Source organism: Scatophagus argus, chromosome 22, assembly GCF_020382885.2.
Source record: "Scatophagus argus isolate fScaArg1 chromosome 22, fScaArg1.pri, whole genome shotgun sequence".
Lineage (NCBI taxonomy): Eukaryota > Metazoa > Chordata > Actinopteri > Scatophagidae > Scatophagus > Scatophagus argus.
The window spans coordinates 17997481-18024210 of record NC_058514.1 but is presented as its reverse complement, the minus strand read 5'-3'; the positions used below and the strand labels follow the sequence as shown (position 1 = coordinate 18024210).

General features: G+C 41.7%; 1 protein-coding gene across 3 annotated transcripts; it reads left to right on the top strand.

Annotated features, from left to right (window-relative positions):
- dera (deoxyribose-phosphate aldolase (putative)) lies at positions 1-26730 on the top strand. 3 transcript variants are annotated; one of them, XM_046378547.1, is made up of 9 exons: positions 1-158; positions 3577-3674; positions 6003-6150; positions 18741-18836; positions 19208-19342; positions 19805-19933; positions 23342-23454; positions 25500-25645; positions 25736-26730. In XM_046378547.1, the coding sequence occupies exons 1-9, from the start codon at positions 128-130 to the stop codon at positions 25812-25814; spliced, it is 975 nt and encodes a 324-aa protein (XP_046234503.1). In that variant the 5' UTR covers positions 1-127; the 3' UTR covers positions 25815-26730. The 3 variants fall into 3 exon arrangements, with proteins under 3 accessions (XP_046234503.1, XP_046234505.1, XP_046234504.1); XM_046378548.1 differs by having other exon boundaries at positions 2-158; positions 25500-25649; XM_046378549.1 differs by lacking the exon at positions 19208-19342.

Genomic DNA, 26730 nt, shown 5'->3' with positions numbered 1-26730 from the left:
AAAACAAAGAAGAAGAAGCAGGACGTAGGGTGACGACAGTTTTGTAGAAATATTCAGTCCGAGAAGAAGTTGGTACTGCTTTTAATTTCAGCTTCTGCACATTATTAAAAATTATTTGTCCTTCAGTATGTCGGCCAGGAATCCAGGGACGAAACTCGGTGAGTACAAGTTGAAAGCTAAATCCAAATTTAGTCTCAGTTTAACTGCAATAATAATAATAATAATGTCAGTACTTTACACGTGTGGTCATCGCCGTTTTGCGGTGAGTTGACACTTTTCATCTTACCAGAATATGAGACGTTTTATTCCGTGTTTGCGTTTTCTGCTTGTGTGTTTCCAGTAGTCAAGAAAATTCGTCATAGCCTCATCTCTCGACGCATACATTTGTTTAAACAAGTAACATTGTTGAGGTCACTGGCCTGCTGAGCATCGAAATGTTACTGTGTAACCATCTCTAACATTAATACCTTAACACGTGGCCGTATGTAGCTATAACAGTAAAATCAAGTTAGTAAGTGAAATGTAACGCTATGTAATTTCAAACATTGAAATTACACCGGGTCTGCGTGTGTGTTTCTAAGACGTCTATTTTAAAATAATTATAATTACATTTTTACTGACACGGGCAACATACTGTTAAATATATTCTGATGGAGCTGCTGTAACTAGTCAGACAGTGACGGTATAATTTAGACCTCGTGACAGACTATCTCTGCTCAGCTGACTATTTAAACCCAACTACACCTCAGCTCATAGTACACTGGGGCCTTGACGTGCTCATATGAAATAAGAGGTGGTTTACACTTGTCAGAAGCAGATTGCATTACACTGATTTAACATAGTTTTGTTGCCTCATTTTCAAGTAAGTAAGTAATTGACTTGTTTATAATCGACACTAAGATGGTTGCTGGATATTAAACATTAAATACCTAAATATCTTTGCTGTACACCAGATGGCAGCTGTGATCATAATTCCCCAAATCCAAGTGTAAGATTTTAATGTCTGTGCACACTTACTACGGCCAGTACAAACTTGTCACCATTTGGAAAATCCTCTTGTTTGCCTTTGACTTTCCCACAGTCACATGTTTCAGTCACATTGAATTATTCAGGTTTTTGTGCAGCCAGTAGAATTATAGATCTGGAACATGTTTGACCAAATTTAGTGCAAAAGTGGAAGCAGCTGCATGAAATTTGAAAAGAATATAACTTACAACAACTCCAACGCACTTTTTAGGCTATTTTTTCTCATGTGACTTGAGGCCTGAGCTGTGAAAGGATATCTTTTTATTGTCTGGTTTCACTCAATCCCAGTCATGTTAAGCGGTCACACGAACTTTGTTATCAACTCCATAAGTCAACCTAGGATTACCCGATGTTTCCACGAACACAGCACATTCCCAGTCACAAACATGAACAGGTCTACTAGTAGGCCTGGGACCTAACCTAGACCTAGGAATGATAAACTACAAACCCCATTAGTTAATCATTTCCGGTCCCACCCCACGCAACAGTTGAACGTTATGGGTCTTGAGGCCTGCGCGGCGTGGACGGGCGGTCAGAGAAGGTGGAGGGAGGGATGCTGGATCGACAGACTGAAGACTCGGATCCCCTCGGGCCTTAATGTCCACTAAGGAGTGTTCCTCCTTTTTTCTTTTTCTCCCCCCCTCCGGGGAGAGAGAGCTGGAGGGGCAAGGAGGCGACACTATTTATGACACCTTTAGAAATATCTGAAAAAAATAATTATGTCATGCAAACCTTTATAATGGGCCATCCCCCCAAATATGGGTGACTATGGATAGTTTTATTAAAATATTAATTACTCAAGTTAGGAACCTTAGCGTAGTATGAGTAGAGATATTAAGGAATATGCAATGGTCTCTCTAACACATGTATTATGCCTCTATTTAATTTTAACTCCTTTTTAATTAATCCAGTGCCTCACTGCATGATTTACAGACTATACAAGACATATACACATGTGTGTGTATGTGTATATATATATATATATATATATGTATATATATATATATATATGGATATATGTATGTGGTTATATGTGTGTGTGTACATATTTATATATATAGATGTGCTCTTTATTAATTGTGTGTTCAAATAAATCAATGCAGCATGCATTTGACTTGGTGTGTATACTATTTACAACATATAGCACTTTTTTAATGTACTGCATGATTTTCTGTGTACTTGATCCCTTTTTATGTATCTTTTAATCTTTTATTCTTTTTATTCATGTATCGTTATTTATCAAATTATTTATTCTGCTATTTATTATTATTACTAGCACTTACCATGAGACCTGCTTCTACTCATACTTACCTATTAAAAGGACCTGACCAGATCCATTCTGCCAAAGGTACCAGGGGGGTTGTATGTGAGTGTGGGAGTAGCAGTCTTGCCCTGGCCCCTGTGCCAGTGCACCAAAAACCAGAAGCCTGGTAAAAAATAAAATCCAATACCCCCAAGACCTAACCCTTTTACAAACCAGGAGCAAACTTTAATTTGTTGCATACTTCTTGTACATTAATGACATAACAACAGTGAAAGCATATATACTGTCATATACTGTTATCTGTGGTTGCTGATCATGGATAAACTTTTTTATTGTTATTTTCTCCACAGAATCCACAGCATACATAAAAATAGGCCTACACACACACACACACACACACACTACCAGCCAAAAGTTTGGACACACCTTTTCATTTAATGGTTGTTCTTTATTTTCATGACTACATTGCAGATTCTCACTGAAAAGCTATGAATGAACACATATGAATTATGTAGTAAACAAAATGGCCTTCGTGGTCTGTTTGACCATGAAGGCCTGATTTGCGCACTCTCCTTTGAACAGTTGATGTAGAGATGTGTCTGCCACTAGAACTCTGGGTGGCATTTATCTGGGCTGCTCTAATCTGAGGTGCTGTTAGCTTGCGATATCTGAGGCTTAACCCTGACACGGCACACCTGTGAAGTGAAAACCATTTCAGGTGACTACATCATGAAGCTCATTAAGAGAAGGCCAAGGGTTTGCAGTGCTGTCAACGCAGCAAATGGTGGCTACTTTGAGTAATCTAAAATTTAAAACATAGTTATTTAACATTTTTATCTTTGCTACATAATTCCGTATATCCTACTTCATATATTTGATGTCTTCAGTATATATCTACAATGTAGAAAGTAGTAAAAATAAAGAAAAAACTGAATGAGAAGGTGTGTCCAAACTTTTATACTTGTATATATATATATACTTTATATATATATATATATACTTAACTTTTATACTTTTATATATATATATGTGTGTGTGTGTGTTTGTGTGTGTGTATTTCCTCAAAGTCTTTACCTAATCCTACAAGGACCCCGTTGCTCAGGTTGCGCATGGGATGTCACTTGGTTCTTTGACTATGACAATACAGATCGTGCTATATACTCAGTTCAGGTCAATTTTATTTTACTTTATTTTGCCCAAAATCCTCATTGGGCTTGAAAATCAGTACAGTGTATGATACCATCTGTCCTTCTTTTCCTCCTTCATTCCTTTCTCATGGATGTCAGACCTGGAGTGGATATCAAAAGTGAGAGTCAACAGACAGGCTGTCCTGAAGAGAGCTCAGCGCATTCAAGGACTAAAGATGCCCACAAAACAGTGGCAGGTAGAGCTTTCATTTCACCAGCATTCAGTGTGTTACACTGTAGATACTTGACATTATGACAAGATAACATGATGACTTTAACAGATAATTAGCATGCCATTAAATGTCTTTGCCTGTATGCATGTCAATGTTTTGTTTTGTTTTTTTTTATCCTGTGCAATTTTGCAAATTATGTTACAGTATTGTATTAGGTTACATAATAAGCTTTCTAGAAAATCAGTTTAGAAACATAATAATCGGTCAAAAATAAAGTTTGAAACATTGTCCACAATTGCATGATATAAAGGGGATACTACAATACCAACAGTTTGACAAAACCTGTTGACAATTTTATATTGTCTCAGTTATTGTATCACCCTACCCTACTGATACCATGTGGAAACATGAAAACATTTGTCTACAACTCTTGTCAATCCAGAAGTTAGATCTGGCTGTCGGACCCTGTGTGATTTGTGGAAAGTCTTAGTATTAAATACTAAAAACAAAACAATACAGTAAAAACAAAATATACACATGGTGTGGTTGAGGGTGGGGTGCTTGCATGGCCAGACTCTACCATTGACATTCATGAAATTTGGTATGTATCTCATCCCCCCTACAGTACCTTGGGTGAACACACTTCCTGTGGTGGCATGGTGAATTTTGATGTTGCTGATGTTTGATGCCAGAAAACAGGACATTGTTATAACTGACATGTTCTTTGTGCAGTTTGCCCCAAACTTTACATGTTTGAGGACAGTGGTTGCCTGAATGCATGTACATGTGGATGTTCAGGATCAGTCGTAGCACCACCTACTGGTAACAGGAAGTATAAAAAAGTCTCTTGTGCTATGACCTAAATCCAACAAGAAGTCAGCTATTTTGAATTAATGTTTACATTTTTATGGTTTTTGTGCCATTACAGGGGTCATATTTTAACGAACTCGTCCTAGGGGTTTAATCTGATTGACTTAAGACTCAGTGGTCCTGAAACGTTATCAAAGGTTTCCACAAAACTTAAAAGGTGTGACTCTACCAGTGCAGCGGAGTTAGAAGTTCTGCCATTAAACTCATGATACATGGCACATTTGTCCCAGGGGGTGAATGTTATTACTTGATATTGTATCCTGCATTGGCTGTGGCAAAATGACTCCACAGCACCCCCTACAACATTTCAACAAAGTAGCCCTCACTGTGTGTTTCACCTAGCTTGTATGTTTTTAAGACCATTTGCAGAGGTCATATTTTAACAAACTTGTCATAGGGGTTTCATCGAAATGACTTCAAACTTGGTCACCTTATGAAAAGTTACCAAAGATTTTCAAAGGCGTGGCTGTTGTGATGCAGTAAAGTTTGATGTTTTGCCTTGAAAACAGGTGTGTCTTAACCAGTCTTTAACAAACTTAACTTGGTGGATAAGAGTTTAATCCTGAAGACGCTTAGATGTAAATATTCAGTAATTCTCATAGTGCCACCTGCTGGCAACACTATATTTAACTATTTAACTATATATTTTTTTTACAATGTGTACTGCTGCCTCTAAATGACCAGATACACAACTCACGAGCAATCAGGAAATCCTAAAAAGCTTCTTAATGACTTGTCATGGAATGGTGCTGCAGCAAATTCTGAAGCTTCGGCAAGAAACAGTAAGTTCTTGTGACTCAAACATACATTGTCCAATCTGCACCAAGCTTGGGGTGTTGGATAAGAGTGCCAGTTTGAAAAAACCTATGAGACAATATTCATTTATACTCATACTGCCACCTGCTGGCAACGGATCACAAATACCTTCTGCCCCACATACCTATGCTGCTTGCAGCTTTAACTATTAATATCATTAATGATCCATTTCTATACTGCTTATCTGTAAGGGTCGCGGGGGACTGGAGCCTATCCCAGCTGACAGCGGATGAGAGTCGGGGTACACCCTGGACTGGTTGCCTGTCAATTGCAGGGCTGATGCACAAAGACAGACAATCGCACACAATCACACATTCACACCTTGGGACAATGTAGAGTAGCCAGTTAACCCAGTGAGCATGTTTGTGGGACTGTGGGAGGAAATCAGAGTACCTGGAGAAAACCCACGCAGGCACAAGGAGAATATTTGGCACAGAAGGGCCCAGACCGGGATTCAAACATGGAACCCTCTTGCTGTTACCCAGTCCAGCACTGAAGTCATTTTGCTATTGGCGGCAACTCTGTAGATGGTCTGAGAAGAAGAAGTCTCACTAATATCCACTCTGACGAAACATCTGACAGCATTGAGATTTAGCTCTAATGGAGATGGAAGCAAAGTAAAACTGTTTACTATGATGTTTACTGCTATTTCTGTTTGTCCTGCAGGCTGCCTGGCTGCTGAAGGCTATTACATGTATTGATTTGACAACTCTGGGTGGAGATGATACTTCATCCAATGTCCATCGACTGTGTCTAAAAGCCATCCATCCAGTCCGACGTGACCTGCTCAGGAAGATGGATATGGACAACAAAGGTTTTCTGTTGCCAGAAACATAATCATTGTAAACTTGAAAGAAAACAGCTTCACCAACTGGGAGAACTCTTTCTCTCACACAGCTCTGCACAAAACCCCATAAAATCATTATCTGTTATCTATTACATTATCTATTACCTCATTATCTGTAATTATTATGCACAACAAAGGGAGAATGGTGTAGTCAAACACTGTATAGTAGGCCAGCTAGTCACCCTCACAGTTGTTTTCATTATTGATTAATAGATTCATTTTTTCTGAAATATCTCATTTCGTCCTACCAACAGTCCAAACCCCCCAAAATATTCAATGTAGGGATTACTAGATTTGTAAATTAAATACTTGTAAAATTTTGGGACACACACATATTACACATTACAGTACTGTGGAAATGTTTGAGGCAGGTGTGAAAAATGCTAAATGCTAACTAAGAATGCTTTTAAAATGGCAGTGTTAGTAGTTTATTTTTATCAATTAACAAAATGCAGTGAAAGAACAGAACAGAAATCTATCTGATTCTCACTGAAAAGCTATGAATGAACACATATGAATTATGTAGTAAACAAAATGGGCTTCGTGGTCTGTTTTACCATGAAGGCCTGATTTGCGCAAATTAATATTTGGTGTGACTACCCTTCGGCTTCAAAACAGCATCAATCCTTGAGGACAAATTTGACTTCTGGTGTTACCCATGGCCTGTTATTAGGATTTTTATAGGATTATGGTCAAGTGTATGATCAACCAGTTATACCAAACAGGTGCTAATGATCATCAATTTCACATGTGGGTTGAAACCCAGTCGTTCAACTCAAACAGAAACAGCTGAGTAGGAGGCTTGAAACTGGGTGAGGAACAGCCAAACTCTGCTACCAGTGGTTTGTTGTTATACGTCATACACCATTGGCAACATTGAGCACAGCAACAGGACTCAAGGTAGTGCATCAGTAAGGTCTCTCCTAAACAAAGATTTCACAGCAGACTGGGCTTTCAAGATGTGCTGTTCAAGCTCTTTTAAAGAAGCACAAAGAAACGGTCAACGTTGAGGATCGTAGATGCAGTGGTTGGTCAAGGAAACTGAGTGCAGCAGATGCAAAACACATCAAGCTTATTTCCCTTCGAAATTGGAAAATGTCCAGCAGTGCAATCAGCTCAGAACTCGCAGAAACCAGTGGGACACAGGTACACCAATCTGCTGTCCAGAAAAGTCTGGCCAGAAGTGGTCTTCATGGAAGAGTTGCAGCCAAAAAGCCATACCTCCAACGTGGAAACAAGGCCAAGCAACTCAACTATGCATGAAAACACAGAAACGGGGCAGAAAAATGACAGCAGGTGCTCGGGACTGATGAGTCAAAATTTGAAATATTTGGCTATGGCAGAAGGCAGTTTATTCACAGAAAAGCTGGAGAGTGGTACAATACAATAATACAATAATGAGTATCTGCAGGCAGCAGTGAAGCATGGTTCCTTGCAAGTTTGGGGCTGCATTTCTGCAAATGGGGTTGGAGATTTGGTCAGGATTAATGCTGAGAAATGCATTACATATATTTATATAAAAACAAACTCTGGTCAGAGCAGGGCCATGTATCCAGTGTGGACCCTTAGGCAGTCCTTAAAGTCCTTAATGCTATCCGCCTATCTGAGACCCGTTGCCTGGGTGAACAAGGTCTGCGTAAGGATGCCAAGCCCCAATAACAAATACAGTGTTCCTGAACACGAGGGCAGCTGACCTTAGAATGAAGATAATGACAAAGCTGGATACCTGGTACCCCTGTGGTCAGTTACCATGGCTAAGTGACAGTTCCTTTATATTTGCTAGAAGATGTGAATGGAGCACTGCAGACTATCCCTGCTAAGTCGTTAACCGAGACAATGAGCTGAGTACACCACAGCGACAGTAATCCTTGAGATGCTTTGATACAAGGTTAGCACTGTCCCCCATGGAAGATGAGGCTGGAGGCCAAGATCAGGGCGAAACGGAGAGTCAGTCAGCTCTCAGAACTACAGAGAGGTGTGATGAAGAAAGGACTACCAATGAAATCTACATCTGAGGCACTGGAGACTGCCTAATAAAGACTCACAACTCTGACTGCCTGCTTTAAGAGATACATGCGAGAAGCAGAAGCTAGGAGAATAAACAGGATGTTCTCCACTGAACCATCCAAAGTGTACTCCCAGTGGCTTGAGGAAGACTGTCACACACCACCACAATGTCTGACTGGTTTGCCATCACCATTTTGTCCATCTGGATCTGGAAGTCCCACAGGATCTTGCGTGGTCAGGCATCTTCCACCCTGACTTTGGGACTTCCAGCCCATACTCACTGCAGATGTTCCTGTATACTGTGCCAGCCACTTGGTTATGGCGTTCCTTGTACACTGTTCCTGCCATCATCTTACACCCTGCTGTTACGTACTGGATTGTCTCAGGGGCATCTTTGCACAGCCTGCACCTGAGTTCCTGTCTAATGTGGTATACCCCAGCCTCGATTGATCTTGTGCTTGTACTTAAGTGCCTGTTCTTGTGCTGACATGATTATCCATGTAGAGAAGGCGGCTTATATATATATATCAGGATTCTGCAAGATCCTCAGAGGGGAGCAGTTCCATCCAACTTCCAGCCAATAAGCTGCACAACATGGAAGTTCCTGTCAGACATCATTAGCAGGTTAGGACAGTAGTCACATAGATAGATAGATGACTTCATTCATCCCCAAGGGGAAATTAGGTTGTCATAGCAGTGCAGTATCTTTGAATACAATAAAACACACAATGACATGAAATACTGAGTGTAAAAATAGAATAGAGAAATAGAATAAAATACACTAAAGGACACTTGTGTAAAAATAAATAATAGTATAACAGTAATCAGTATATAAAATTTTTTCGGAGTGCAAAAGGTGACAGGTAGCTTTAGTCCAGGCATGTAATCGTGGCTATGACAGAGGTAGATGAGTTGTAAAGTCTGATGGCAGTAGGTAGGAACGATTTCCTGTATCGTTCCGTAGAGCAGCGGGGCTGAATGAGCCTGTTGCTGAAGCTGCTCTTTAGCTTGTCCAGTGCTTTGTGGAGGGGATGAGAGGGGTTGTCCATGATTGCCAGCAGCTTTGCCAGCATCTTCTCCTCCACCACGTCCTCCAGAGTGCCAAGTTTACAGCCAACAACAGACTCTGCCTTCCTGATCAGTTTGTTCAGTCTGTTGGTGTCCTTTGCCTTGATGCCCGCACTCCAGGACACCGCAGCAAAGAAGATGGTGCTCGCCACAACAGACTGATAAAACATCTGCAGCATCTTGTTGCAAACATGAAAGGACCTGAGCCTCCTCAGGAAGTAAAGCCGGCTCCTTCATCTTTGTCACGTTCAGCTGCAGGAGGTTCTCCCCACACCACTTCACAAAATGGTCGACCAGGTCCCTGTACTCAGCCTCCCTCCCTCCCTCCACACACCCTACAATGACCGTGTCATCAGAGAATTTCTGCAGAAGACACGACTCAGTGCAGTACTCAAAGTCTGATGTGTATGTGGTGAAGAGGCAGGGAGACAGCACAGTTCCCTGGGGGGCCCCAGTGTTACTAATCAGACGATCAGACACACAGTTCTGTAATCTCACAAACTGCGGTCTGCCCGTCAGATAGTCATCAACCCAAGTGATGATGGGAGGCTCACCTTCATGTTCTCTAGTTTGGCCTTCAGCAGTCAGCAACCCCAATATGGGGCTGCTATGTGAAGTCAAGTCAACTTTATTTGTATAGCCCATTTTTACAAGCAGTTTGTCTCAAAGGGCTTAACATAACATCAGCAACATCCTCTGCCCTTCGACCCTCACATCGACTAAGGAAAAACTCCCAGAAAAACCTTTAACAGGAAAAAATGGAAGAAACCTCAGGGTGAGCAACAGAGGAGGGATCCCTCACCCAGGACGGGCAGACGTGCAATGGATGTTGTACAGGCAGGAAAGCAGTTAACAACATTAGAATGACATTACTAAAAAGACAAGTAAAACAAAATCTCAACTGTTTTGTTTCACTTTTACTACCACCTTAGTATGATTTTAACATTTCACAAGACTGAAATTATAATAATGAAATTATAATGAACTGCTGTAACATTCATGTATTTTTTATGTGCTGTTGAAAATCACTATCCTATCAGTTCAATTTCGGCCCGTAGGGAGAACCACCCCGCCGATAGTCAGTGCACAGAAGAATGACAGGCAGATGTCAACAGTAGACATTGAGTTGGTCATAGAGCCGGCTACAGTTCAACTTGAAGATCTGGATGGAGAGAGACCTGCAGAAAGATACAGAGAGAGAGAGAGAGAGGGAGAGACACAAGACTACGAGGAGAACTGGACACACAGTTGGTGACATAAAATAATGAATTGTATGTTAATCTGACGAGGGGAGAGGATAGAAGAGGAAGGAGGAGGGGAAACTGCTTGGTGGAAACTGCTTGGTGGATCATGTTTGTGTCCCCCGGCAGCATAGGCCTATAGCAGCTTAGCTATGATAGAGATTTAAAGATTAACAGTTAGTCAGACCTATTCTACCTATGGCTATATATCATGAGGTGAGTGTAACTATGCCTACCAGCCCTACACACTTTATTTGCGGCTAACTACAGTGGCTTGCGAAACTATTTGGCCCCCTTGAACTTTGTGACCTTTTGACACATTTCAGGCTTCAAACATAAAGATATAAAACTGTAATTTTTTGTGAAGAAACAACAACAAGTGGGACACAATCATGAAGTGGAACAAAATTTATTGGATATTTTTAACTTTTTTAACAAATAAAAAATGAAAAATTGGGTGTGCAAAATCATTCAGCCCCATTGAGTTAATACTTTGTAGCGCCACCTTTTGCTGCGATTACAGCTGCAAGTCGCTTGGGGTATGTCTCTATCAGTTTTGCACATCGAGAAACTGATATTTTTGCCCATTCCTCCTTGCAAAACAGCTCGAGCTCAGTGAGGTTGGATGGAGAGCGTTTGTGAACAGCAGTTTTCAGTTCTTTCCACAGATTCTCAATTGGATTGAGGTCTGGACTTTGACTTGGCCATTCTAACACCTTGATATGTTTTTTGGTGAACCATTCCATTGTAGCTTTTGCTTTATGTTTTGGATCATTGTCTTGTTGGAAGACAAATCTCCGTCCCAGTCTCAGGTCTTTTGCGGACTCCATCAGGTTTTCTTCCAGAATGGTCCTGTATTTGGCTCCATCCATCTTCCCATCAATTTTAACCATCTTCCCTGTCCCTGCTGAAGAAAAGCAGGCCCAAACCATGATGCTGCCACCACCATGTTTGACAGTGGGGATGGTGTGTTGAGGGTGATGAGCTGTGCTGCTTTTACGCCAAACATAACGTCTTGCATTGTTGCCAAAAAGTTCGATTTTGGTCTCATCTGACCAGAGCACCTTCTTCCACATGTTTGGTGTGTCTCCCAGGTGGCTTGTGGCAAACTTTAAACGACACTTTTTATGGATATCTTTAAGAAATGGCTTCCTTCTTGCCACTCTTCCATAAAGGCCAGATTTGTGCAGTATACGACTGATTGTTGTCCTATGGACAGATTCTCCCACCTCAGCTGTAGACCTCTGCAGTTCATCCAGAGTGATCATGGGCCTCTTGGCTGCATCTCTGATCAGTCTTCTCCTTGTATGAGCTGAAAGTTTAGGGGGACGTCCAGATCTTGGTAGATTTGCAGTGGTCTGATACTCCTTCCATTTCAATATTATTGCTTGCACAGTGCTCCTTGGGATGTTTTAAGCTTGGGAAATCTTTTTGTATCCAAATCCAGCTTTAAACTTCTCCACAACAGTATCTCGGACCTGCCTGGTGTGTTCCTTGTTCTTCATGATGCTCTCTGCGCTTTAAACAGACCTCTGAGACTATCACAGTGCAGGTGCATTTATACAGAGACTTGATTACACACAGGTGGATTCCATTTATCATCGTTAGTCATTTAGGTCAACATTGAATCATTCAGAGATCCTCACTGAACTTCTGGACAGAGTTTGCTGCACTGAAAGTAAAGGGGCTGAATAATTTTGCACGCCCAATTTTTCGTTTTTTTATTTGTTAAAAAAGTTTAAAATATCCAATAAAGTGTGTTCCACTTCATGATTGTGTCCCACTTGTTGTTGATTCTTCACAAGAAATTACAGTTTTATATCTTTATGTTTGAAGCCTGAAATGTGGAAAAAGGTCACAAAGTTCAAGGGGGCCAAATAGTTTCGCAAGCCACTGTATATGCTTTACTAAACAGAAAGTTTTTAAGTTTAGTCTTAAAAGTGGAGGTGGTATCTGCCTGTCGAACTCAGATTGGCAGCTGGTTCCACAGTAGGGGTGCCTGATAGCTAAAGGCTCGTCCTCCCGTTCTACTTTTATGAATTCTGTGAACTGCAGGTAAACCTGCACTCTGTGATCTGAGTGATCTATTGGGAATATATGGGCCTATTAGATCCTGCAGGTATGATGGGGCTAGTCCATTTAGGGTCTTATATGTAAGTAGGAGAATTTTAAAGTCTGTTCTGAATTTTACCGAAAGCCAGTGGAGAGAAGCTAAGATGGGGGAGATGTGATCCCTTTTACTGATTCCTGTTAAAACTCTAGCTGCTGCATTCTGGATCAGCTGCAGGTTATTAACAGAGTAATTTGGACATCCTGACAATAGTGAGTTGCAGTTGTCCAGCCTAAAAGTAACGAAAGCATGGACAAGTTTTTCAGCATCACTCTGAGAGAGGACGCTCCTAATCTTAGCAATATTACGGAGGTGAAAGAAGGCGGTCTTAGAGGTCTGTTTAATGTGATGGATAAATGACACGTCCTGATCGAAGATAACGCCGAGATTCCTCGCAGTCGTACTGGGGGCCAACGTATTATAGTCCAGAGAGACAATATTATCAGCTATTCTATTTCTAAGGTATTTGGGGCCTAGAACAATGATCTCAGTTTTGTCTGAATTTAATAATAAAAAATTGGAGGTCATCCAGTCCTTTATGTCCTCAAGACATGCCTGGAGTCTGGCTAACGGCTCTGTTTCTTCAGGCTTTAAGGATAAGTACAGCTGAGTGTCATCAGCATAACAATGAAAGTTTATGCCATGTTTCTGAGTAATATTTCCTAGAGGGAGCATGTATAAAGTGAACAGGATCGGCCCAAGCACTGAACCTTGTGGAACACCGAGGCTAACCCTTATATATGAAGAGAAAACATTATTAACGTGAGCAAAGTGAAATCTATCTGTTAAATATGATTTGAACCAGCGTAGCGCAGTCCCTGTGATCCTAGTCTCATGTTCTAATCTGTGTAATAAAATGCTGTGATCTACAGTGTCGAAAGCAGCACTGAGATCCAGTAAAACAAGTATGGAGACAAGCCCGTGGTCTGACACCATGAGGAGGTCATTTGTGACTTTAACCAATGCTGTTTCTGTGCTGTGATGGGCTCTGAAACCAGACTGAAACATTTCAAAGAGACTGTTCCTGTGTAGGTGATCAATTAACTGATTTGCAACCACTCTTGTGTTTTAGATAAAAACGGGAGGTTGGATATCGGCCTATAGTTTGCTAAGATGTCTGGGTCAAGTGAAGGTTTTTTAAGTAAAGGTCTCATGACAGCGGTTTTAAACACCTGTGGTACATAACCTGTTGTTAAGGATAAGTTGATCTGATCTAAGAAGGAAACGCCAATCAAGGGAAAGACGTCCTTGAGGAGCTTTGTTGGGATGGGGTCTAAGAGACATGTAGTTGGGTTAGATTTGTTAATGCTGGAAGTCAGCACGGGGAGGTCTATGGGCAGGAACCTGTCCAGAGATGGAGTAGGATTAAAAGAGATTTCTATTGATGACACTATATCGGCTATTCTGGGGAGATCTTTATTGATTTTTTCTCTAATGTTATTGATTTTATTGGTGAAGAAACTCATGAAGTCTTCACTACTAAGAGCTGCAGGAATACAAGGCTCAACAGAGCTGTGACTCTTTGTCAGCCTGGCTACAGTGTTCAAGAGAAAACGTGGGTTGTTCTTGTTTTTCTCTATTAATGTTGAATAATAGGCAGTTCTGGCTTCACGAAGGGCCTTTTTGTATGCCAATAGACTGTCTTTTCAGGCTCTCTGGGATTCAGCTGATCCCACTGACTGGAATGGTGTGGGACAGGAGGTGGTGGGGGAGGTGACAGTTTGTTGTTTGGAAAAGCAGTAGAAGCAGTGGAGGGGCTGCTGGGCGTGGAGGGTTTGGAGTTGAACCTATTGAAGAACATGTTCAACTCGTTAGCATGTTGTTCATTCCCCACAGCTGCACCTCCGCCTCTCCTCTGAAAGCCGGCGACATCCCCGGTATTGTTCTCCTCCAGTTTGTGTTCCAGTATTTCTCCTTCAGTATTTGTTCCTGCTCTCCCTGATGCCGCATTTGAGCTCCCTTTGTACCTGCTTGAGTTCTGCACGGTCCCCTGATCTAAAGGCCCTCTTCTTCTGATTGAGAAGGGCCTTCAGGTAGCTGGTTACCCATGGTTTGTTGTTTGGGTAGCAGCGGACCTCTTTAGTGGGGATGGTATGGTCAATGTAGAACCCAGTGTACTCAGAGACACAGTCAGTCAGGCCATCAATGTCCTCACCATGTGCCTCATACAGAGCATCCCAGTCTGTGGCCTCGAGCGCGCCACGCAGTGTTTCCATGGCCTCAGGAGACCATTTTCCCACTGTCCTCACTGTGACTGGGTGCTTCTGAACCACAAGCTTGTATAATGATGAGAGCAGGACTAGGTTGTGGTCTGACCTGCCCAGTGGTGGCAGGGCAGTGGAGCTGTATGCATCCCTAACATTTGCGTCCAGCAGGTCCAAAGTCTTATTTTCACGGGTGCCGCATGTTACAAACTGGTAGAAGGTTGGGAAAGTGGATGAGAGGGAGGGTGACATGGTTGAAGTCACCTGTGATTATGATGAACGCCCCAGGGTGTTTTGTTTGTAATCCCGCAGTCACAGTGTAGATGGCGTCATACGCCGTTTCTGCGTTTCCAGATGGAGGAATGTAACAGTGACAGTGATAACACTGGTAAACTCCCTCGGCAAATAATATGGACGAAGTCCGACGGTGACAAGCTCGATGTCCGAGCTGCAGACTAACAGAGATGTGCCCGGGATGGCACCACCTGTTCTTCACAAGCATGGCGATGCCCCCTCCTTTCTTCTTGCCGGTCATGGAGTCTCTGTCGGCTCGAACTGTCTGGAACCCGGGAATGGTGATGTTAGAGTCTGGTATCTGCTCGTGCAGCCACGTCTCCGTGAAACACATGATACTGGAGTCTCTGTACTCCCTCTGTGTCCTGACAAGCGCTTCCAGTTCATCCACTTTATTTGCCAATGACCTCACGTTTCCAGTGATGACTGCAGAGATGTAGAACTTTCTCTTCTTCATCCTCTATTTAAGCCCTGCTCTGCAGCCTCGCCGTCTCCTCTTAAGCTCCTCGGGTATGGTGGGTCTCTCTCCGGCCAAGAGAGTCAGGTACCTCAAGATCAGGCAGACCAACCTGTACACCGACTGGACTGACTACAAGACAGCCTACGACTCAATGCCACACACAAATACTGGAATGCCTGGAAATGTACAACCTCACCAAGACCCCAACTTTCTTTATAAAGAATTCAGTGGGGCTGTAGAAGACAACTCTAGAAGTCAACTCAAAGCCAATTGCATCAAGTTACCACCAAGTGTGGCAAGTACAGTGCCTTGCAAAAATATTCACCCTCCTTTGCATTTTTCGTATTTTGTTGCCTCACAACCTGGAATTAAAATGGATTGTTTGTTGGTGCATCATTTCATTTATAGAATATGCCTACAACTTTGAAGATGTGATATTTTTTATTGTGAAGAAAATAACAAATAGGACAAAATAACCCCACCCAACTAAAGTCAGTAGTTTGTAGAACCACCTTTGTGGCAATTATAGCTGCACGTTGCGTTGGGTAAGTCTGTATGAGCTTGCCACATCTAGCCACTGGGATTTTTGCCCATTCTATAAGGCAACACTGCTCCAGCTCCTTCAAGTTGGATGGGTTCCGCTGGTGAACAGCAGTCTTCAAGTCTGACCACAGATTCTCAATTGGATTGAGGTCTGGGCTTTGACTAGGCTGTTCCAATACATTTAAATGTTTCTCCTTAAACCACTTCAGTGTTGCTTTAGCAGTATGCTTAGGGTTGTCCTGCTGGAAGGTGAGCCTCCTTTCCAGTCTAAAATCACTGGCAGACTGATGCGGGTTTTGCTCAAGAATATCCCTGTTATATAGCACCACCAATCTTTCCCTCAATTCTGACCAGTTTCCCAGTCCCTGCTGCTGAAAAACATCCCCACACATGATGCTGCCACTATCATGTTTCCCTGTGGGATAGTGTTCTTGGGGTGATAAGATGTGTTGGGTTTGCATCAGGCAAAGCGTTTTTCTTGGTGACCAAAAAGTTCAGTTTTAGTCTCATCTCTTTAAGTTAATGGCTTTTTTCTGGCCACTTTTCCATAAAGCCCAGCTCTGTGAAGTGTGCGGCTTATTATGGTCCTATGGACAGATACTCCAGTCTCTGCTGCGGAACTCTGCAGCTCCTTCAGGGTTACCTTTGGTCTCTGTATTGCCCCTCTGATTAATGCCCTCCTTGCCTGGTCCGTGAGTTGGCCCTTTCTTTTGGCAGGTTTGTTGTGATACTATGTTCTTTCCATTTGATGATGATGATGGATTTGTTGGTGCCCTGGGGGATCATCAAAGTTTTGGATATTTACTTTATAACCCAACCCTGACTTGTACTTCTCCACAACTTGTTTGGAGAGCTCCTTGGTCCTCATGGTGTTGCAGCCTCTGAGGCCTTTCAGAAAAAGTGTACATATACTGACAGATAATGTGATGCCTAGATTGCACACAGATGGACTTTATTTCACTAATTATGTGACTTCTGAAGGTAATTGGTTGCACTGGAACTTTTCAGGGGCTTCATAGCAAAGTGGGTGAATACATATGCACATGCCAATTTTGAGTTTTTGATTATTTTTTTTTTTAGGAGTGCCTTTTGCAAGGCACTGTGCCCACTGCTGTTTTGCACAGGCCTGAACCCCCTCAGCCAAATCATCACAAAGAGTGGCTATGAATACTTATTCTGAAGTGGAGCAACCATCAGCCAGCTCCTCTTCATGGATGACATCAAGCTGTGCACCAAGAATGAGTGAGACACTGACTTGCTGATCGTCATCACCAGGAGCTACAGCAATGATATCCGAATATCATTCTGACTAGATATGTTACTAGATATGTAGCTACCGCTACAAATACCTCGGGATTCTGCAGGCAAATGGAAACCATAAAGAGGCCCCAACTGTGTGAGGCAGGTCTAGTGAAGTCAGCTGAATGGGAAGAACAAGGTCTGAGCCATCAATACGTACGACCTTCCGACCATCAGATAATTGACATCAAAACAAGGGAGCTTCTCATAATGCATGGAGGGTTTCACTCCAAGTCTAGCGCCCTGAGACTAGGCACCCAGTGGAACAAGGGAGGCCGAGGCGGAGGATCGAAGAACACATCAGGAAGATGGCCCCCAGAGATGAACAGCTAAATGAATACTTCAGCAGCAGAATCCTGGCAATGATGACGAGGAGGAAGAGGACAAACCATCAGTTTTCAAAACCTATCCTTTATATAGAGATTCCGCTGGTAGATTTGCATATCATAATAGAGTGGTTCACTGGCCTTGGTGGATAATAATAGTAATGATATCATTAAAAATAATTAATAATTCCTCTCTCTCACATGTGCAAGTGTGACTCAGACATCATCACTTTCAGTATTATCAGGCAATTCATACTATACGATACAAACTCAGTTGAAGAATTTATTTAATGAATTTTCAGTCACATTCACACCAGGTAGAGTCTTTCTGACTTTTCTAACTATTCAGCTTCATATTCATACAAATACAGATACAAAGACAAAAAGATCCCACAGCTTACACTTTAATTTTCATTTTGGAAGTATTCATATTCCTTTTAAGCTCTCATTCTCGTTCTATGTCAGAAGCTCCATTATGTTAAAATGTTCCACATATTTGATTATGTTTGATCATTATGAGATTTTTTTCAGCCCTTCCCCACTTTTCCAACTTTTCATGTCCTTCAGCTACTGACAGCTACACAAATTCAAGCCAGCATTTCAGTTGAACTCACTGCCATTAGTCACGCAATACAATTTTGCTACCAGCTTATAGTCTGTTTTGCATCCTTCAGTGTCTTTTACACTTTCACTCTTACAAGTTTATACAGCTTTCATTGTTTTGTTTATTTTTATCTGTAACAATAGCATTGTACCAGAGAGCTGAGAACATGGTGAAATCACAAAAACGAAGTCAGGCAGATCCCGAAATTTAATCAGTCAGACAAGTTGTGGCAGTTACTAGTTAGTCAAACGTTTGAACAAAATAAAGTTGAAGAGTAACTTTCACCTTCAGCAGTTTTGGAGCCAACAGACCTGAATTCAACCTGCAGAGGGCAACACACACCAGTTAATGAGCATGTTTCCTCTTCTCTTCTTTGCTGCTTCTGTCGTATTGTGCATCAGGAGTGACCACGGCAGCAGTGTGTGTATATCCATCCCGTGTGGCTGATGCTGTCATATCATTAAAAGCAGCCAACTCCAGCCTGCCTATTGCCTCTGGTAAGTCATCTAAAATTGAATCCAGGAATCTTTTACTGCAGGAATGAATTTTTGAGCTGAGTGTGTGTGATTGTGTCTGTAATGTAAATAATAAAAATGAATAAACCTTGCACTTCAGTCACAGTGGGGCAGTGGTTAGCACTGTCGCCTCACAGCAAGAGAGTTCTAGGTTCAAGTCTGGCTCTGGGCCCTTCTGTGCAGAATTTGCATATTCTCCCTGTGCTTGTGTGGGTTTTCTACAGGTACACTGCTTTCTCCCACAGTCTCAAAAATATGCACATTCGATTAATTGGCTACTCTACATTGCCCCTTAGGGTGTGTGTTTAAGCATGTGTGATTGTCTGTCTTTGTGTGCCCACCTTCTTCTCCAGTGGCCACTGGTTTCCCCGCAGGCCAGACACCACTGGAAACCCGCCTGCAGGAAGTCCGCATGGCTGTGGCTGATGGTGCCACTGAGATTGACATAGTAATCAACAGGACCCTTGCCCTCACAGGACAGTGGGAAGGTATCCTGTGAACATGTGACAAGAAAGACACAATGTAATTTTAGGACAGGTCTCACTGACTGTGGTCTTTAGGTTCACAAGAACTGAAATCTATTTCAGCAAGTTCCTTTGCCCAGTTGATTTTGAAACTTTGGTTATGCTGATCACGTTTAGTACTTCTCATTCATGATGGTTCAAAGGTAAAAGTTTCTGTTCATTCTCCACTCACTCTTGTTTTCAAACTTATAAACAGCAATTGAACTGTCCTGCATATAATTTCTTTAAGTGATTAATATAATAAATGAAGAGTTACTATATTCTTTTTTTACTTGTTCATGTACTGATATACTGTACTTGCGATTAATTTTAGGTAACTGAGCAGGTTCAATTCTGTGTTCTTTTGGTGACTGTCTGACCTTTTGTTCATTTGTTCATGTCTTAATCATGGGTAAAATATTAGTTGTTTCTTCCTGTCCTTTACAGCCATGTATCATGAGATCTGTCAGTTTCGGGAGGCTTGTGGTGATGCCCACATGAAGACAATCTTGGCTGTTGGAGAGCTGGGCACCTTCACCAACGTCTACAAAGCCAGCCTTGTTGCCATGATGGCTGGTCAGTTATACCACAGATCGACAACCTGCTCTGACATGTTTCAGTGTGTCTTTTATGTCTGTTCTTCATGAAGAAAATTTTAATTTAAGGAATAGTTGTCACTTGTTTCAATTAACATTTAGTGAAAGAAACAGTTTGCTCAAAAATGAAAATTCAGTTATTATCTACCAGAGATTATGTCACATATTTTTTTTTTCTTTGCAAATCCAATCTCAAGTCTCAAGTCTTTGGTCACAAGCACGTGTTGTATTATCAGCACTCCTTCATCCATCAGATAAACAATCTTTTTCAATGTCACACATTTTAAACAATATAATATTCACATTTAATAGTACTGAAAATATCAAAGTTATAAAAAAAACAATTCTGTAATCATATTTTAATCCAAGAGTAATATCATAATAGTAATATAATATGTGTGTAGCCAACAACAACGTTAATTGGCATACATACATACACAGCAACAACTCGAAGTTTTTTGCTGTGAGTTTCCTCAGAGTAAGAGAGTTTTAGGTTCGAATCCCGGTCTAGGCCCTTTTGTGCGGCATTTGCATTCTCCCTGTGCGGGTTTTCTCCAGATACTCTGATTTCCTCCTACAGTCCCAAAAGCATGCTCATTAGGTTAATTGGCTACTCTACTCAGAATTTCCCCTCTGTGGGACTAATAAAGGCTTATCTTATCTTACATTGCCCAAAGGTGTGAGTGTGTGATTGTCTGTCTTGTCAGCCCTGCAATTGACTCGTGACCAGTGCAAGGTGTACCCTGCGTCTTGCCCGTTGTCAGCTGGGATATGCTCCGTTGTAATTCTATTGTATACTTAAGTCATTATTTTCCTGTTTTACACGCATAACTACATTAATTGCGTATTGAACTCTGAGTGATGACCTACATTCAGTACATTTAAAAAAGCAGAAGTCAGTAAATGTTGAAGTCTTGGTGTAATTCCAGCCGTCATCCAGCTTGTGGCGTTGCTGATTAGTCTTTTCTCTTGCCTTTTGAAAAGCCAAACCTGATCAGTGGAGCTCTCCCTCTCTTATACCCACATATCAACATATGCACACACGGGCAGTATGTTTAACTAGCAGTCACATAATAAGCAGATTACAGAACCAAATTGTCAGGGGCTCTGATAGAGATCATTGTTGAAATGCATTGCTTTTGTCACCACACTCACTCCTTAATCTCTCCTTGTTCCTATGAATTGCGTATGAGATTCCTGAAATTGAATGATAATTTCACCTATTAATCTCTGATGGAGGCTATTTCGCTCTGCTGTTCTCCGCCAGTATCCCCCTGCCCGCTCAAATGAATAGAGCTTCATTACTGCCACCCGCATTTAATAACCGTTATCCATTATCTAGTAATTAAGACTCCCCATAGCGAATCTTAAGGATTATGCCAATTTGAGCACAAGGGGAGAGGAAGAAAGACTGAAAAAATACATAGAACGTGTCTTTAATGAACTAGAAAATGTTCATCTTGCGCGGTTCAGTAATGAACAGTCATTATACACCACGGAGTCAGAAGGGTTGATGTTTTTTTCATTCCTGCGGCCCACAGTTTGTGGATAATCTATTAAAGAGCGTCATTTCATCTTCTATTTTTATCAGGAAAGCTGATAAAACATAATTGGCTGTGAAGGAAGGGAAGGAAAAATGAAGGATTTAATTGATGAGCGTGCAGCTGCCTTCTGTTAGCCATCAGCATCAGCATATGTTCTTGTCTGGCCAGGCCAGACTGTCAGAGTAATGCTCTGTCCATCCTCTCTCTGTCCCTTCACACACAACACTGTGTCACTCACTTTGCTTTCCTATTTTAGCAGCATGTTAAATCTTCCTGTGCACTTTTGGATATGGAGCAGCTGAATAGAAAACATACTGACAGATGAACAATGAGCACATTCAAGGATTCAAGGAGTTTTATTTGTCATTATAGCTATGTATGTGCAGTACATAGAGCAATGAAACAGCATTCCTCCAGGATGCTACATGATGCTACACAGAATGCTACACATAATTAAAATGAATTAGAAATAAAAATACAAAACGTATAAAAATAAGAAAATAAAAATAGAATATGTAGAATGGAAATAAATATTCACGGTTTTTCACAGCATGTGCACAGTTAAACACAAGACAGACAAGACGATACAACGTGCACACGACACAATAGGACATTGGGGTATGGTTGTTAAAGTGCGTGTAGTGCAGACGTGTGCAAATTTTGGGGGTGCATGTGTTTTTCTGGAGTATATGTTTGTGTATGTCTATGACTATGTCAGTCCTGTCCCTAGGAGTTTAGGAGTCTGATGGCTTGAGGAAAGAAACTATTGGAGTCTGGTGGTGGTGGACTGAATGCCCCGGTGCCTCCTACCAGACGGCAAGAGGGTGAAGAGCGTGTGTGAGGAATGAGTGGTGTCACCTACAATGCTGATTGCTTTGCGGATGCACTGTGTGATGTAAATGTCTGTGATGGATGGGAGAGGGACTCCATTGATCCTCTCAGCTGTCCTCGCTATCCGCTGCAGGGAGTTGTGGTCCAATTTCCAACCCACTTTCTTGGTGATGGAGCTGGTGTTGAGGGACCACGTGAGGTTCTCTGCAAGGTGGCCACCAAGGACTATGGTGGTCTTGATCTGGATCTGTTGATGGTCAGCAGAGTGTGGTCACTCCAATCCTTCCTGAGATCAACAGCCATCTCTTTTGTCTTGTCCACGTTCAGACACAGGTTATTGGCTCTGTTCCAGGCTGCTAGTTGTTTCACCTCCTCTCTGTATGCTGACTTGTTGTTTCTGGTGAGACGCACCACTGTTGTGTCATCATCAAAGTTGATAATGTGGTTCAAGCTGTGTATTGCTGCACAGTCGTGAGTCAGTAGAGTGAACAGCAGTGGACTGAGCACACAGCCCTGTTGGGATCCAGTAGATACTGCAGTGATGCCTGAGATGCTACTCCTGATTGATTGTCCAGGATCCAGTTGCAGAGTGAGGTGTTCAGGCCGAGCATACTCTGGGTCTCAGCTGAAGTCTGTGAACAACGTATGTACGTATGTGTTTTTATTTGAAAGGTGGGTAAGGGCCTGATGGAGGGTGGTGGCAATGGCGTCGTCTGTGAACTGCAGGGGGTCCACTGAGGGCAGCAGCATGGTCATGATGTGCCTCATGATGACCCTTTCGAATATTTAATGATGGGTGTGAGTGCAACGAGAGGGTAGTCATTGAGGCAGGACGCTGGAGACTTCTTTGGCACAGGGAGGACATTAGTTGAGGCAGGTTGGAACGACAGCACTGCTCAGGGAAATGTTAAAGATGTCAGTGAAGATGTGCTAGATAGCATCATGACTGTATTATGTGCTTCACTCTGTGTTGGTGTGTTGAAGACTACATGTCACCTTTTTAAACCTGACAGGTTCAGACTTCATCAAGACTTCCACAGGAAAGGAGGCTGTCAATGCTACTTACGCTGTCGCCATAGTGATGGTGAGGGCCATCCGTGACTACTTCTTGTGTACAGGCTACAAGGTACAGTACTTTCTTCTGCTTTTCTATAGGTTATAATTGTTTTCTGGTTAATAAAAGTTTAATTGTCTGATTTGTTAGTTCCATTCAGTAACCAGACATTTTGAAGAGCCTTAACTTAAAAGCTACTCAGAAATCGGATGCCCCAATGTCTGTGGAGATAAAGACCCATTGTGATTCCTGCTAGAAGATGACATGCCCAACTTAAAATGAGTATCTCAGTATTTCTATGAGTAATCTCAGCAAATACAATGTGTATTTGAGTAATTATGTTGTCAAAATAAAGATAACACACGTGAGAAGTGTTAAAATGACTTTTCCAGGTGAGAATAAATTAAGATAACAATAATAATAATAATAAATTTATTTATATAGCACTTTTCAAAACTCACCAAGAGCTTCACAATAAAACAATTGCAAACCAAAAAGGACAATCAGTGACTAATTAGATAAAATGCAGTAAAATTCAATAAATTAAAATAAAACAGGATTAAGATAAAATGAAATAACAATTTGAGTTTAATAAGATCAATGCCTAGGAAACGCCAAACGATTAAAGTGAGTTTTAAGAAGAGATTGCACCGAGTTTGAGTTCCAGGGTTTGGGGGCATGGACAGCGAAGGCGTGGTCACCCTTAGTGACTAGCCAGGATTTGGGAACTGACAGGAGGGCCTTGCCAGAGGATCTCAGTCAAAGTATTCTTAATTGTCTTAGTTGTGAGAAACAGGATTGAACAAACTTGGTTATTTGTGTATGTAAGGAAAGCTTGGAGTCGAAGATGATACCAAGGTTTGGGGCCCTCAACACATACATTATTTGACAAGGTGCCAAGACAGGAAGACATTACAGGAGTTGGGGGTGGGAGGTGTAATGATGATGATTTCTGATTTAGTGTTGTTTAACTGCAGAAAGTTGCTGGACATCCAGTTTTTGATTTCTGTTAAGCAGGATAGGACATGTGTGACATCAGAGCTGCTGGTTGTGAGTGGTACATAAAGTTGAATGTCATTGGCATAACAGTGGAAATCAATATTGTGACTGCGCAGGATATGACTGAGGGGGTAGCATGTAAACTTGCATGTGGCAAGTTTTTTTAAGTGTCTTTCTTCCATTTCCTCTCAGCCTTCCTGCAAATATGTTCCTTGACACGTCATTAAACCAGGGCAGGGCTGCAGGCTTTAACACTTTGCATCTGAATGGAGCTATGGAGTCTAAAATGCAAGTGCATGTGCTGGTAAATGTACTAACCAGCACATCTACTGTGCTGCCATTTCGATTTCCAATTTTCAGAAAAAGCTTGACAGAAAATTGGGGCAGAGAGTGAGCTCAGGGGGCGAGAGTGGATTGTTTTGGTGGGTGTAGGGTCAGGAAGAATGAGTGGAACCCGGAACCTGGAACCTGGAACTGAACTGCGCTGGTTGGAGACAGGAAAAACTATCAAGGACACTTGATCTACATTAACACAGTTGGAGATCACAAGAGCCAAAATGTGACCTTTGCAGTGACTGGGGAACTTTGCATGTTCGGTTAGACTGAAAGATTGTAACAGTTTAATGAAATCGGAGGCAAGTGGAGAGGAAGCAGGACAACAGACGTGAATGTTAAAATCACCCAGAATGAGGACTCTGTCGTATCTTACCGTTATGATTGATAAAAAATCGGAAAATTCCAGAATTAAACCAGAAATGAGTTTAGGTGGTCTGTAAATTAGGACACATAGAAAAGGGGTATTGTTTTTCACAATGAAGGAGAGACTTTTCGAATGTTATGAAACAAAAATAAAATCAAAAATCTTGTGGAAAGCCTTCTCATAAGAGTGGAAGCAGCGATAGCTGAAAAGGGAGGACCAACTTTATATAAATCTCTATGTATTTAGAATGAGATGTCATTGAATTCTGGGAGAAAGTGGGGGGCAGTTGTGGCATTTATTTAATGATTTTTTTCTACATAACAGTTAAGCTGTTACAGCAGCAGCAGTTGAACACTTGATATCTAGAGTTGTGCCTTAAATGCATGCCCTGATGACAGAGGTGTATGTGTTCCCTCAGGTGGGCTTTAAGCCAGCAGGAGGGATCCGGACAGCTCAGGAGTCTCTGCTGTGGCTCACTCTGGTCAAAGAGGAGTTGGGCAGTGACTGGCTTTGCCCTCCCCTTTTCCGTCTAGGAGCCAGCAGCCTGCTGGCTGACATCGAGAGGCAGGTGAGCACTCATCGCGGTGCTTTTTGTAAACCTTACTTTTCTGCATATTTAAGTATATAAGTATGTTTTTGTCCTTGTTTTCATAGATCTACCATCACGTTACTGGACAATATGCAGCTTATCATGAGCTGCCTATGGCCTGAAGCTGTGGACATCCTGTTTTAGCAACCAATCAGAATCATCAGGGGTTTTGCCCTGGGACCTGTTTATCTCTGATTCTTTTCTCTTTTTTTGAATGTGTTGTTTACACACATGTAAAGTGTCTTGAGATAACTTTGTTATTTAAATATAATTGAATTGAATGAATTGAACCTTAGACTCACCCCTTAAACCACACAAAGGCACTGCACTGACTGCACACTACTTTATTAACAACATATTAACAACATTCATCTTCCATTAGTGGAAAAACAGTTTTATTGTTCTGTAGTAGTGCACTAGTTTGCCTACAGAGACTGTATACATGGAATTGTAAACAGTCACAGTATTTTGCTTACAATCATAATAAACAAGTATAGCAAATCTCTGTTAGTTTAAGGGTGTGGTCATTTTAACTGAAAGTGAACTGAATTTAATTAATTAATTAATTAAATTAAGAGTTAAAAAAATGTATCAATTTTGGCACAGTGGTTCGCACTGTTGCCTCACAGCAAGAGGGTTTCAGGTTCGAGTCTGGCTCTGGGCTCTTCTCTTCTGTGTGAAATTTGCATGTTCTCCCTGTGCCTGTGTGGGTTTTCTCAGAGTATTCCAGCTTCCTCCCACAGTCTCAAAAACATGCACATTAGGTTACTGCTCTACATGGCTACTTTACATTGCCCCTTAGTGTGTGTGTATGTGTGGGGTTGTCTGTCTTTGTGTGTCAGTTCTACTGTTGACTGGTGACCAGTCCAGGGTGTTCCCCGCCTCTCACTTGTAGTCAGCTAGGATAGGTTTGAGCCCCCTGCGACCCTGACGGATAAACGGTATGGATAATGGATGGATTTTATCAATTTGGTTTTGTCCTTTATATTTAATACTAAATACTATATTTTATAGTAAATCTGTCCCTTGCTAATCTTACAAAATAAAAGATGTGAAAAGA